Raw genomic sequence first — 15,143 nt, 5'->3', positions numbered from 1 at the left:
AGAGAGGAGGGGAAGACAGAGGGGGAGAGAAAGACAGACATCTGCAGACCTGCTTCACCACTTGTGAAGTGACTCCCCTGTAGGTGGGGAGCCAGGGCTTGAACTGGGATCCTTAACACCAGTCCTTGAACTTTCTGCCACCTGAATGGCTCTTTTTACCCATATATGCTTTTTGTAATATCTTTCATTGATCATTTGGGAAATAATTTTTCATTGGGTTATGCTGATTGTTGAACTACTGACAGGGCCAATAGTTGGAGAACTGGTTTCCCTTCAGGATATAAAGGTTAGAAGAGCTTGCTGCTTTGTCAGAACTGTCCCATGCGAACCCTCATTTAGATTTGATTTGTGAACTGTGATGAACTCAAACGTGGCTCTGCGTTTCATTTCAACTTTATGTTTTCTAGCACAATACATGTTAACTATACCTATTTGGATTTTTTGTCTTTTTAAAAAAGATTTATCTTATGAGAGAAGGCAAAGCACTGTTCGGCTCTAGCACATGGTGTTGATGGGGATCTGTCCTGGGCCATCAAGCATGTTGAGTCCTGTGCTTTAAAGTGCCGAGTTATTTCCTGGCCTTAATAATTTTTCTGGATGGTTTCAGTGGCTCACTTGCTAATTATCTGTGGCATTGGCAATCTTTATCCATTTTCATAACTAAGAGTATAATAAGAGCCAGTCTTCAGTGGATGTTTCCTTGTTCTTTCCAAAAGAGTTGGGCTATAGAGCTGTTGTTTATTCAATACATGTAAAAATGTCTTGGGTTACTCATGGACCTAAGAGTTCATTGCAAGTAAAAATGGAGCATTTTATAGCTGTCTGCTCCTTCGTCAAGAGCTCAGCTTTAATAAAATAAAAGCTTTGTATTAAGTGCCTCCCACTCAAAGTCTCTTCTAGAAATATAAGCCAAAAAAAAAAAAACTGAGTATATAAATACTGCAGAACTATATTTACATTATCAATATGATAATAAAAATATAAATAAACTCATTAAGAGTTGTTTGTTTCATCTGCTGCTCCACTAGGTTTTGATGAATTAACTTGCCACTGTGGTGCATCAGTGATCTACCCTCCAGTTCCATGTGGTACCAGGCCCCCTGAGTGCGCCCAGACTTGTGCCAGAGTCCATGAATGTGACCATCCTGGTGAGTTCCATCTCTTTGCCTCCACACTGTGCAGCCTGCTGACACGTGATTTAGGATGTTGCATGATGACTTCCACTGATCGGAGGCCTCAGTTCCTGTGATCAGAGGCTGCTTTTGTGAAGGTGGGCCTGTGGTGTGGCTACAGTTGGTAATCACATCCCCCTCCACTGCTTTCTCTTCAAACGGCAAATATAGCCAGAAGGTCGGGGAAGCCATGTTGGTATTGTCTTTCATGCCCCTTCCTCCCGTATTATTAGCATGAGAGAGAGGGAGGGAGAGAATGAATAAGCGAGAGAGAGAGAGAATAAGAATCAGAGCATCACTGAGAGGCACATTTGATACTGGGGATTAAACTCAGGACCTCACATTGAAGGTCCAGCACTTCATCCAGTGTGCCATCTCCCAGGCCACCAGAGACTTCTTTTTATTTTTTTTTTAATATTTATTTATTTATTCCCTTTTGTTGCCCTTGTTGTTTTACTGTTGTAGATATTGGACAGGACAGAGAGAAATGGAGAGAGGAGGGGAAGACAGAGAGGGAAAGAAAGACAGACACCTGCAGACCTGCTTCGCAGGTCTATAGGTGTCTTTCTCTCCCGCCTCTGTCTTCCTCTCTCCATTTCTCTCTGTCCTATCCAACAGTGATGACAACAATAATAACTATAATAAAACAACAAGGGCAACAAAAGGGAATAAATAAATATTTTTTTAAAAATTTTAAATAGAGGTAAATCAAAGGAAGATATATTGAGGAATCATAGTATGTGTTTTTCAGACTCTTTTTCCATGGATAAAATATATATTCGCCTTTTTTCCCTTAAGATGAAAGTGGGATCCTACTAAAGTTACTCATTTTTAACCAATCCCCCCTTTTTAAGATTTATTTTATTTTAATTTATTTTATAGAGATGGTTTCACATAAGAGAGGGAAACCTGAGCACCACTCAGGTACATGTAGCACTGGGGATCACTGCACTAGTAGACTCAGGCGTGCAAGTTCCTGCGCTCTGCTAGTTGAGCTACTCTCCTTGGCCAGACGGCATAGACGTTTAGTGGCAGTGAAGTGTTCTGTTATGTACTGGACCAGGATGTATCCACTCAGTCTCATGTTACTATATATTTAAGTTGTTTGCAGTTTTTCTCTGCTGGAATTCTGTAGGCACTATGCTAATAGCTGTTGGCATCATTCATTTTCCACCTCTGTTCAGTCTAGCTGCAGGCTTTCCTTTAGGATCACACTGGGCTCATCAGTTTTAACTTGCCAAGACAGGAATTACACAAGCCAGGGGCCAGGCGGTAGCACACCCAGTTGAGCACACACATTAATTACCATGTGTAAGGACCCAGGTTCTTGTCCCTAGTTCCTGTCTGCAGTGGGGTAGCATCATAAGCAGTGAGTGATGTATTGATGTAAGTCAGTATCTCTCTCTCTCCCTCTCTCCCTCTCTCCCCCTTGCTCCCTCTACCCCTCCCACTGATTTCTCTCTGTCCTATCAAAATAAAGAATAAAATAAAATTATACAAGTCACAAGATTTAACACATAAAAGTAAATCTGGCCTAATGATTCAGGTGAATAGACAACCAATTTTCTTTTTAAAATTAGTAAAATAGAACTAAGCAAATTCTTCATGAAGGAAAAAGTCCCTTCTTCTTCTGGGCACCTTACAATGACCCTCTCCTCTTAGTTTGTAAGCTCCTGTTTCAGTTTTCACACCAGCATGAAGTAAATGCCCAAGCCAGTGCTCACCCACTTCATCTTGTACTTAGAGATATTATAGATGATGTCCAAATTCTGTGGTTAGTCTTGATAAGAACATAGTTGAATGTTGTATTATTTTAACCTGTTTTTATTCATCATTCTTTTTAAAAATTTTTTTATATTTATTTTCCCTTTTGTTGCCCTGGTTGTTTTTTATTGTTTTTTTAGTTATTGTTGTTGTTATTTATATTGTTGTAAGATAGGATAGAGAGAAATGGAGAGAGGAGAAGAAGACAGAGGGGGGGAGAGAAAGATAGACACCTGCAGACCTGCTTCACCACCTGTGAAGCAACTCTCCTGCAGGTGGGGAGTCGGGGCCTCAAACTGGGATCCTTGTGCCAGTCCTTGCACTTTGCACCACATGCACTTAACCCGCTGTACTACCGCCTGACTCTCTTGTTCATCATTCTTCTGAACTTTTCTTGAGTGTTTATTGTAGACCCAGAGTGAAATTCAGAGAAAGAAAAAAATAGTCTTTGAGGGCTGGGCAGTGGCACACCTGGTTGAGTGCACATGTTACCATGGGCAAGAATCCAGGTTCAAGCCCCAGGTTCCCACCTGCAGGTAGGAAGCTTCACAGGTGATGAAGCAGTACTGCAGGCATCTCTCTTTCTCTATCCCTCTCTGTCTCCCCTTCCCCTCTCAATTTCTCTCTGTCTCTACCCAACAAATAAACATAAAAATGTATATTAAAAAATAGTCTTTGACCTTGAAGTTCTTACAGTCCTCCTGAGAAGGACGTGGCAATTAATACATGTGACACAGCCACCCATTATATGAAGATGAGCCAGATACATGGCAGCAAGTCATCTCATAGGGAGCATAAGAGAGCACTGCCAGGGTGTGGTCAGCCAAGTAAGACTGTTGTGGGAGATAAGTTTGGGTGAACGGCCTCTTACTGGCAGTAAGGAAATTGAGAGGAGTCAGCGGAAGTATGTTAGACAAAATGAATAGCAAAAATAACTGAACAAAAGCTACTTGTAGTGTGAGGGTAGGGTCAAAAGCAAGTTAACTGGGTAGATCGTTGATAGCAAAGGAGTTACCTTCCTCTCTGGGTCTGTGTTCGGCTTCTCTGTTCTCTCTCACTTTGGTTATTTTTCTCACTCATGGTCATTTATCAACACTTGACTATAAAGCCAGCTATTTTTTTTTTTTCTTAACTGTGACAGTTTCATAAGCTCTCATAGCTCCTAAATCTGAAGTTCCATGCTGTGTGCATTTCACAATGTATTGAGTTTATATGGCCTTATTGAAACTTCATTTCTCTTTTACCCTTCTCTTTCTACAGTGTATCATTCTTGTCACAGTGAGGAGAAGTGTCCCCCTTGTACTTTCCTAACTCAGAAATGGTGCATGGGCAAACATGAGGTAAGTTTTCTCTCTCAGGTATGCATTGCATTAGCTAAAGGCTTATTGTTGAAGTGCTTTAAGTTGCTAGTCTCATTGTTTTGTAAACATAAATGGATTCTAAGAAGCAGTAGTTAACTATTGACATGCTTTTATTTTTACATCAAGGTACAGCACGCATAAAGTAAAGTCTTCTCTTTTTAATGTACTGTTTTGATAAAAATCACGTACACGCTCTTGTAACCACCATATTTAAGATGAGAAGTTCATTCACGGCAAGCAGTTTCTTTGTGCTCCTCTAAGTTACTCCCCATCACCAGTCCCTGGCAACTACTGAACTACTGATCCTGTTGTCTGTCCCATGTAGACTTTTGTCCTCTCCAGGATATCATAGACATGAAATCATACAGGAGCTACTATTCTGAATCTGTTCCCATCCTATCTTTTTATTTTATTTTATTTTATTTTTTTAATTTGGTTACAGTCAAATGAACCTTAGCTGGTTTTTTCTAGACAATGTCAGCACCTTTGGGGACAGCTTCTAGGTTGACCAGTGTGGGGAGCAGTTGTTTGCCAAGTTGGTATTACAGTGAGAGAATGAAAAAGTAGTGGGAGGATCTCCACCAACTGCCGCTGACTTCTCCGTGGCCTGCAAAACTCCCATTCTGACTTTTGTGCCAGAAGCTTTCTTCCAGGTTCATCTGCTTCTATGCACTGTTACTACATGGAAAGCGTTCACCTTCATTGTTAGTGTCTAGATTTGGTGCTACGGACCCTTTAAAGAACTTGGGCTTTGGAGGCCAGGTGGTGGCACAGTTGGTTAAGTGCATGTATTACTATGCACAAGGACCCAGGTTCAAGCCCCCAGTCCCCCTCTGCAGGGGGAAAGCTTCACCAATGGTGAAGGTGTTTCTCTGTCTCTGCAGGTATGTCTCTGTCTCTCTCCCTTTCTCTCCTCCTCCCTACCTCCCATCCCTCTCAATTTCTCTCTGTCTTATCAAATAAAATTAAGTTAAAATTTGTTTTCTTAAAGAATAAAAATAAATTAAAAATAAAAGAACCTACCCTATTTTTTAATGCAAAGGCCTAAGATAGTTTGCCTGGTAAAATATGTACTTTACCATGGTTAATGCCTTAGACTCAAGCCCTAATATTGCATGGAATACCAAGGGGATTTTAGGGGTGGTGTAGTAGTGCTGTGGTGTCTCTCCTCTGTTTCCCCCTTTGTCTTCTAAATAAAAAAGTTGAGCTCTAAATAAAAGGTCGGGATCGGGCAGTAGCACAGTGGGTTAAACGCATATGGCACGAAGCACAAAGACCGGCGTAAGGATCCTGGTTTGAGCCCCTGGCTCCCCACCTGCAGGGGGGCTGCTTCATAGGCGGTGAAGCAGGTCTGCAGGTGTCTGTCTTTCTCTCCCCCTCTCTGTCCTCCCTCTCTCTCTCGATTTTTCTGTTCTATCCAACAACAACGACATCTATAAGAACATTAACAATAATAACAACAAGGGCAACAGAAATGGCCTCCAGGAGCAGTGAATTTGCAGTGCCGGCACCTAGCCCCAGCAATAACCCTGGAGGCAAAAAAAAAAAAAAGTTGTGCTCTTGTGGTCGCTCAGAGGCATCCTGTATGTATGAGGTGCTGAATTAATTTCTGGCACCACTTTTTAAAAGTGCATGTGCATGACAGACAATTAAAGTTTATTTTTTCCAACCAGAAATGATTAATCTGTGGTATCTGAGTTGCCATGCACATGACCCAGGGCTAAGGCTGTCTTCAGTGAGGAAGATTTCAGAACTGTGTCTTTCCTCTCTCTGTCTGTGTCTCTCTAACTGAGAAAGTTGGTGAAGATCAGTGAAGCCTTGATGACAGCAGCAACAAGGGAGTGCCAACCTGCATGCCTGGGGCTACAGGTTCAGTTCCCAGTAGCACCACCTTACACCAAAGCTGAGCAATGCTCTGTTCCTCTCTTTCCTTTCTAATAATATATAAGCCTTTCTTTCCTCCCTCCTCTCTTCCATCCTTTCTTTCTTTCTTTCTTTCTTCCTTCCTTCCTTCCTTTCTTTCTTCCTCCTTTTATCACCAACTCTTTACCTCTCTGGTATGACCCCCCACCCCAGCCCAGATACAGAAACAGAGAGACAGGCACCACAGCACCAGTGCAGTAGGTCTGGGCACAGACTTGGGCTGTACACATGGCAAATCAACACAGTATCTAAGTGAGCTGTTATGCCGGTCCTGTAACCTGCTCTGTACTTCATGACACATTGGCCAACATTTCTTTAAAATCTTGATATTATGACAGCATACTTACAGTGTTCTTATCTTGGTAAAAATAATTTTCTCATTTACTTCCTCTGAGTAGTTCTTAAGTCATAGTTCTTAGTCTTATTCTATAAATGTCACTTCTGAGAGTAACTATTCTAAGCCATCCATATATCGTTTTGTGTTAATGGCTTATTTAGACTCATACAACAAATATTTATTGTGTGCCTACTATGTGCTGTGTAGCAGATCAAGTTTTGGTACTTCAGAAATAAACAAGATAGTTCCACTGGCCCTGTCTTTGAGAGCCTTCACTCTGGAGTGAGAGGCAGATTTGTGGAGAAGCAATTGTAAGTGCAGTAATATGACGTATAGAGGGGAGAGAAAGAGCCTAATCCAAAAAAGGCTTTTCTAGAAGAAGTAGCACCACAAAGAATAATGAGAAGGTGGGTGGGTAGTGTGGGCAAGGGACAATCAAGGGCATATCATGTGCCAAAATTATCCCTTGGCCTTGTAAGAAAGTAGGTAAGTAGGGGCAAGGGAGACAGCATGATGGCTATGCAAAGGACTTTCTTTTTTTTTTTTTTAATATTTTTTAATATTTATTTATTCCCTTTTGTTGCCCTTGTTGTTTTATTGTTGTAGTTCTTATTGTTGTTGTTACTGATGTCGTTGTTGGATAGGAGAGAAATGGAGAGAGGAGGGGAAGACAGAGAGGGGGAGAGAAAGACAGACACCTGCAGACCTGCTTCACCGCCTGTGAAGCGACTCCCCTGCAGGTGGGGAGCCGGGGGCTTGAACCGGGATCCTTCCTCCGGTCCTTGTGCTTTGTGCCACATGCGCTTAACCCGCTGCACTACCGCCCGACTCCCGCAAAGGACTTTCATGCCTGGGCCCTGAGGTCCCAGGTTCAGTCCCTTGCCCACCATAAGCCAGAGCTGAGCAGTGCTCTAGTGTCCCTCCATCCCTCTCTCCTAACCCCTTCTGTATCTCATTAAAATAAATTAAAAAGGAAGGAAGGAGTTAAGTGTCTACTGGTTGAGAATTGTATTCTACCAAAGTACCGATTCCCAAGCGATTGATTGCAAGCATATATATACTAGACTGTATTTCTCATCCTAAGGATTCTTGAAAGAATCTCAGTGAATATATATATGAGTAAACTTTGAGAGGGTTAGGTTGGGGAGTAGCATGATGGTTATTTAAAAACACTTTAGGGAGTTGGGTGGTAGCGCAGCTGATTAAGCGCACGTGGCACCAAGCGCAAGGACTGGCTTAAGGATCCTGGTTCAAGCCCATGGCTCCCCACCTGCAGGGGAGTTGCTTCACAAGCAGTGAAGCAAGTCAGCAGGTGTCTTATCTTTCTATCTCCTTCTCTGTCTTCCCCTCCTCTCTCCATTTCTCTCTGTCCTATCCAACAACAACAACATCAATAACAGCAACAATAATAACTATAACAAAACAAGGGCAACAAAAGGGAATAAATACGTAAATAAATAAATATTTTTTAAAAAAGACTTTAATGCCTGAGGCACCAAAGGTCACAGATTAAATCCTCCCTCGCAACACCATAAACTAGAGCTAAGCAATGCACTGGTTTTCTTTTCTTTTTGTTTGTTAATAAACTTTACTCCTGCAGGAGTATAATCTCAGCATCTTTTTTCCTGAATCAGAAGCCTAGAAAGGAGATACTTTCTCAACAAAAGAACTGAGGGTGCATATCTTATTGTCTCTTCCTTCATTTCTCTTCTTTCCTTCTTTCTTTCTTTCTTTCTTTCTTTCTTTCTTTCTTTCTTTCTTTCTCTCTTTCTTTCTTTCCTCCAGGGTTATTGTTATGAGTAACTATGGTTATTCATAGTGCCTGCACTATGAATCCACTGCTCTGGGAGGCCATTTTTTCCATTTTATTGCCATTGTTATTGTTGTTGGATAGGACAGAGGAAAAAATCGAGGAGGAGAGAAAGACACCTCCAGACCTGCTTCACCACTTGTGAAGTGACCCCTTTGCAGATGGGGACCTGGGGGCTCGAACCGGGATCTTTGTGCTGGTCCTTGCGCTTCATGCCGTGGGCACTTAACCCGCTGCACTACCTCCTGTCCCCATCTCTGTATTTCTTAAATAACAGGACATAGAAACCATGAGTTAGCAGATGGGAGGAGAGTTGTATATTTACATAAAACAGCACTGCCAACAGCACTGCGTCTCCGCGAGGGCTAGTCTGTCAGCTCAGTGCCGTAGCTGTGAGCAAGAGGGCAAGAGCGACTGCTCCTTCCAGCTGGGCAGAGGGTTTCCAGTGTTCTCTAGTTATCAGATTCCGTGTGGTCTGTACACACACTTAGAAAGTTTGTCCCAGGGAGTCGGGAGGTGGCGCAGCGGGTTAAGCACACGCGCAAAGCGCAAGGGCCGGCGTACGGATCCCGCTTCCAGCCCCCGGCTCCCCACCTGCAGGGGAGTCGCTTCACAGGCGGTGAAGCAGGTCTGCAGGTGTCTGTCTTTCTCTCCTCCTCTGTCTTCCCCTCTTCTCTCCATTTCTCTCTGTCCTATCTAACGATGACGACATCAACAACAAGGGCAACAAAAAGGGAATAAATTAAATAAATATTAAAAAAAAAAAAAAGAAAAGAAAAAAGAAAGTTTGTCCCAAAACTGCTTGGCTGCAACCACACATTCATTTGGTTGTCACAAACATTAAATAAAGTCAGATTTGCTTCCTTTTCATACTCTAAAATTCATTCTAAACTTTTTTTTCAGATTGAGATTGTTTGTTTTTATGAGAGAAGGAAAGAAAGTAAGAGAAGCCAGAACATCATTCTGGCATATGCAGTGCCGGGATCAGACTCAGGACCTCAGATTTGCGAGTCCAGCTATCTGCCCATGTGCACCCCCCCACCCCACCCCAAGCTGCTAGAAGATTTTTTTTTTAAGACTCATTTTACAATAAGGGAAAATCCATGATGTTGAGTGTAGTCTTTGCATGCTCTCTTCCTCTCTTTCTTCCTCTCTTTTTAAAAAATATTTATTCATTTATTTATTCCCTTTTGTTGCCCTTGTTGTTTTGTCATTGTAGTTACTACTGTTGTTGTTATGATGTCGTCATTATTGGATAGGACAGAGAGAAATGAAGAGAGGAGGGGAAGACCTGCTTCACCTGCAGACCTGCTTCACCGCCTGTGAAGTGACTCCCCTGCAGGTGGGGAGCCGGGGGCTCAAACCGGGATCCTTACGCCGGTCCTTGCACTTTGCGCCACGTGCGCTTAACCCGCTGCGCCACCGCCCGACTCCCTCTTCCTCTCTTTTTAACCTGTCTCCCAAGTAAAATGTGGGCTGGGGAGGCGGCTCCATGCATGTGTGAAAGCCTGGATTTCTTTCTGGTGCCACTTAAGTAGACCTATTTTCCCAAGGATTTTTTTTTTTTTTTGAGGGCTTCAGTAGTGTACCACTTTGTCATGTGTGCAACCCAGGCTTGAACCCAGCTCCTACCACACTGAAGGAACTTCAGTGCCATCGTCTCCTTTCACTCTTTCTTTCTCACAGCCTCTCACTTAAAAAAAAAAAGGAATGTTTAAAAAAGTTTTTTTGTGAGTTCAGCTGTTTAAATATGATGTTAAAAGTCACCCCAGCTTTGGCCCAGGAGGTGGTGCAGTTGTTTAAGTGCTGCACTATCAAACATGAAGTCCTGAGAGTTAATCCCTGGCATAGCATGTGCCGGTAATATTCTGGTTCTCCTGTAAATAGTAAATAAGTCTTTAAAACAAACCAAGCTCACCACAAGTCCCTCACGGAGATGGCAGTCTAGCTACTTCTGTCTCTCTCAGTTACGAAGCAACATCCCCTGTCACCTGGCTGATATCTCTTGTGGATTGCCCTGCGGTGCCGCCCTACCGTGCGGGATGCACAAGTGTCAGAGACTCTGTCACAAAGGGGAATGCCTTGCCAGTGAGGCCTGCAAGCAACCCTGTACCACCCCCAGAACCGACTGTGGCCACCCGTGTATGGCACCCTGTCACACCAGCTCACCCTGCCCTGTGACTGCTTGTAAAGCCAAGGTGCGTATTCCTGACTCCGTGTGGGGCATTGACTGGCACTGTGGTGGCTAGCAAGTCCAGGGCTACCTGCCATAATAACTGGGGGACACATTCTAATTGGGATTCTTTGGCTGCAAGGAACTGTGGGTTAGTTTAGCAAGAGAAAAATAGAATAAATTATATAGATTTTGGTCTACCCAGCTTCAGGTGGCGTTTGGGTATGGGGGAGGGTCAGAAAAGTTATGATGCATTTTTGCATAGATAAATACATCATGAATTTCCCAGCAACTCAGTAGTTAAGTAACCACATGACCATACTGTCTCTTAGATCAGATTTTCAAGAAGGATTCTGACTCCCCACTCCATCTGTGTAACAAATACATGAGTATTTGTTTTATGTATGTACAATAATTATGCTAGGTGCCGTAAACTACACCAGTGAATAGGAGACATGTGGTCCCTTCAACAAGATGAACAGAGACCAGTTATTCAGAGGATTAACGGTGACTGTGCTAAATGTTGTGGAGAATCAGTTACACCTTCCTCGTAGGGGTAATGCGAGAGCAGGAAAGTTGAGCACTTAACCTGGGCTGAAGAGTAATGAGCAAGGCTTCTCAGAGGAAGTGGAAGTAGCGGGACGAGGTGGACTTGGGCTTGTGTTGATCCTGGGTTAAGTGTCCATCTCTGGTTCAGTGATTACAAAAAACAAACAAACAAAAATGGCTGGGTAGTGGTGCACCTGTTTGAGCGCACATGTTACAATGTGCAAGGACCAGGGTTCGAGCCCCCAGTCCCCACCTGCAGGGGGAAAGCTTTGCAAATGGTGAAGTGTGGCTGCAGGTGTCTCTCTCTTTCGCTCTCCCTCTCTTATCTCCCCCTTCCTTCTTGAATTCTGGCTGTCTCTATCCAATAAATAAATAATTTAAAAAAATTTTTTTAAAAAAACCTTCATTCTAGACTTCAGGAGGGATTAAATGCAAGAGTAGTTCCCAGAAAGTGTTATGATAGACTGGATACTTCCCTCCTAGCTTGTCAACTACCATGTCATCAGTCCATGTGCCATCAACTTCTTCCATCTGTTCTCCACCATGCTTGGATTTAAGAGAGTCTTTGGGTAACTGAGATAGCTCACTCAAGATAGCACTGCTTTGCCAGCTAGGCAACCCAGGTTTGAGCCCAGCCTCCACTGAATTGAAGGAAACTTCAGTGCTGTCATCTCTCTACCTCTCTCTCTCCATCTCTCTCTCTCTCTTTCTCTTTCATTCTCTCTCTACTCCTCTGTCTCTGTGTAAAAGAAAAAGAGAATTTAAAAGTAAGACTTGCTTATTCACATGATTTCCATCTCCTAAAAAACACTCCATCTAAATTCTGATTTCAGGTAGAGCTGCAGTGTGAGTGTGGACGAAGAAAAGAGATTGTGATTTGCTCTGAAGCATCTAGTACTTATCAGAGGTTAGTGTGCTATCTAAATGTTAAAACTGGTGAATCTTGGTGAAAGGTATACTGGGTCAAACTTACATTGGCATTTGTATTTTACCCTTTATGGTGATTATTGTAGGATCTTTACAATTTTTCTTAATTTTTTTTTATTATTTGTTTTCCCTTTTGTTGCCCCTGTTGTTTTATTGTTGTTGTAGTTATTATTGTTGTTGATGTCATCGATGTTGGATAGGACAGAGAGAAATGGAGAGAGAAGGAGAAGACAGAGGGGGGGAGAGAAAGTTAGACACCTGCAGACCTGCTTCACCACCTGTGAATCGACTCAAACCAGGTTCCACCTCCCCCAATCCCTACCCCACTAGAAAGGTAGAGACAGGCTGGGGGTATGGATCAACCTGCCAACTTCCATATCCAGCAGAGAAGCAATTACAGAAGCCAGACCTCCAGCCTCTATGTCCCTTTTAGAGTTCTTTGGTCCATACTCCCAGAGGGATAAAGAATAGAGAACCTTCCAATTGAGGGGATGGGATATGGCACTCTGGTGGTGGGAATTGTATCCTTCTTGTCCCACAATCTTGTCAATCATTATTAAATCACTAGTAAACAAATAAATAAAGAAGTTGTTGAAAGGTAAGGAAACACAAAGCAGAACTTGGGCTGAGTATGGTGTATTGCACCAAAGTAAAGGACTCTGAGGTGGGGGGTTCAGGTCTTGGAACATGATGGCAGAGGAGGACCTAGAGGAGGGTTGAATTATTATGTGGAAAACTGAGAAGTATTATACATGTACAAACTACTGTATTTTTATTTTTTGTTACTATATTTTATTGTTGACTGTAAGCCATTAATACCCTCAAAAAAAAAAGTGGACATATTTGGAGTGAGTGGACATGTGTTTCTGACTAAATGCAGAAATGTACCAGGAAATGGGAGTATGCCGGCGTCAGAATAGCTACTGAGTGCCGGGTATAGTGTCTGGATGCTCAAGGAGGCACTGAGGAATGGGTCACCTCCCTGCTTCCTGTGGAGGTGCTCATGATGAACGTGGGGAGGTATGGGCTGGGGAAATGCGTAGTGGTCCTGCAAAAAAAGATTTCCATGCCTGAGGTTTCAGGTTCAATCTTCTCAGTACCACCATAAGCCAGTAGAGGAGCACTCTGGTTTAAAAAAAAAAAGAGTAATAGGCTATAAACATGTGATGCATTGTTCATAACAGATGGGCTTCTCAGGCCACCCAGGTTGTCCACTGAGTCACCTCCCCGCCTGCCTCTTTTTCTATTTTGAGAATGAGGAAGAGAAAACACAGAGCACTAGGCTGCCGTTTGTGGAGTCCTCGCTGCTCTTGTGCCGGCACTCAACCCAGAGCTTCATACATACAAGATGGAAGATGGGTGCTCTACTCCTGAGCCCCTCCTGACACCTAGTATAATACCTTCTCTTTGCTTCTTTTCTTTTTCTCTCTTCATTTCTCTTCTTTCTCTCTCCTTTTTTTTTTTTTTATTCTTCAGAATAGCTGCTATTTCCATGGCCTCTAAAATAACTGACATGCAGCTTGGAGACTCAGTGGAGATCAGCAAGTTAATTACCAAGAAAGAAATCCACCAAGCCAGGTAACTTTAAAAATAAAATATCTGTGCCTTCTACTTCTTCTTCTTCTTCTTCTTCTTCTACTTCTACTTCTACTTCTACTTCTACTTCTACTTCTACTTCTACTTCTACTTCATCTTCTCCTCCTCCTCCTCCTCCTTCTTCTTCTCCTTCTCCTCCTTCTCCTTCTTCACCTTCTTCTCCTTCTTCTCCGCCTCCTCCTCCTCCTCTTCCTCCTCCTTCTTCTTCCTGTTAGAGGGCTAGCAACCACACATTTATCTCAGCCTCCTATAGTAAAGCCTTTTACACACATAGATGTTCAGTAGACATTAAGAGACCACATCCACTCCAACCCAGCTACAGCCAGACCTCATTTCAGATGGTATCTAGAGGAAACAGGCCCAGATTATTCTACCCCAACCCACAGAACAGAGAACCGGCATGGCAGCCATGTCCACAGAAGAGAATGATATCATCAGAGCGGGCGGGGTGAGCATGTTGGCAACTGGGCAACCAGCAGACACTCGGACACCCTGCAGAGTTCTCCTAGAGCCACATAACTCATAATTCTGCCACTCATCCTTGAGAGGGACTTCTTCCAGCCATCTCTGGCAAGAGCGTATTGTTGTCATGTTAGACCGTCTAAGAATTTGTCACTGGGTAGAAGCTGTGACCTTATTTTTCCATTTCCTTCTCAAGGCTGGAGTGTGACGAGGAATGTTCAGCGCTGGAAAGGAGAAAGTAAGTACTTTCAACTGCTGTTTAATTTGCTTGCGTTTAAATTCTGTGAAATTAATAAGTGAGAAGAGCTTTCCAAGCATTCATCCACCACCTACTCTGAGTCCTTTGCTGCTATAAGAAAGCAAGAGAAATGTGATCAAGATTGAAAGTATCTGGGCCACTTGGAGAGCTCACTGCTTTGCTGTGTGTGTCGCTGAGGTTGATCCCGGGCCCCGGCACATTGAAGGAAACTTCGGTTTTCCCCCTTCGCTTTTTCTCTTCTCCCTCTCCCCTCCCTACTGCCTCTTTATCTTGATCTCTAGCTAAAAAAAGTAATCCCAGAACAATGAAGCCCCAGTAATAACAAATAAGCAGAAGACTTGAAGTATTTAAGGACAAATCACCACGATGATTTCAGCGTATTTCTGAAATTGGAGATTATGTGGTTTTAGGCAGGGTATAAACATCACATGTTACAGCACACTTACTCACAGACTTCCAATGGAGATAAAAGGTCCAAAAGCTTTAGTAACCTTTACAGTGAAGTATAACTTACAGAGATTAGACATGTACAGACTAGCGAGTCATCAGTCACAAAGTGAATACCCAGCACAGGCAGTAGACATTTACCAGACCCTTTTTCATACTCCACAAAGATAAAAATTTCTATGGTGACTTCTGACACTTGAGATTAATTTTGTGTGTGTTTTTAACTGTATATAATTAGATCATACAGTTGTATAAGCTCTGTGTGCCTTCATTCATTACACATGCAACATTCATTTCTATTGTCTCGTGTAACAGTTCTCTGTTCATTTTCACTCTTACATGATATTTTATATTAATATGTCA

At 42.8% G+C, this 15,143-nt stretch overlaps 1 protein-coding gene across 4 annotated transcripts in view; it reads left to right on the top strand.

The window, feature by feature from the left end:
• The window catches only part of NFX1 (nuclear transcription factor, X-box binding 1), a 74,859-nt gene that overhangs the window by 45,193 nt on the left and 14,523 nt on the right, over nt 1–15,143 (top strand). For 3 of the 4 annotated variants that reach the window (XM_007522865.3, XM_060199278.1, XM_060199280.1), the window contains exons 14-19: nt 1,029–1,148; nt 4,197–4,276; nt 10,335–10,565; nt 11,923–11,996; nt 13,493–13,594; nt 14,271–14,312. In XM_007522865.3, coding sequence (XP_007522927.1) covers nt 1,029–1,148; nt 4,197–4,276; nt 10,335–10,565; nt 11,923–11,996; nt 13,493–13,594; nt 14,271–14,312 — 649 coding nt within the window. The remainder of the gene's footprint in view (nt 1–1,028; nt 1,149–4,196; nt 4,277–10,334; nt 10,566–11,922; nt 11,997–13,492; nt 13,595–14,270; nt 14,313–15,143) is intronic. The other variant, XM_060199279.1, reaches the window with a different exon arrangement.

Source organism: Erinaceus europaeus, chromosome 10 (assembly GCF_950295315.1).
Source record: "Erinaceus europaeus chromosome 10, mEriEur2.1, whole genome shotgun sequence".
Taxonomy (NCBI): Eukaryota; Metazoa; Chordata; class Mammalia; order Eulipotyphla; family Erinaceidae; genus Erinaceus; species Erinaceus europaeus.
This window is presented reverse-complemented; position numbering and strand designations above follow the sequence as displayed.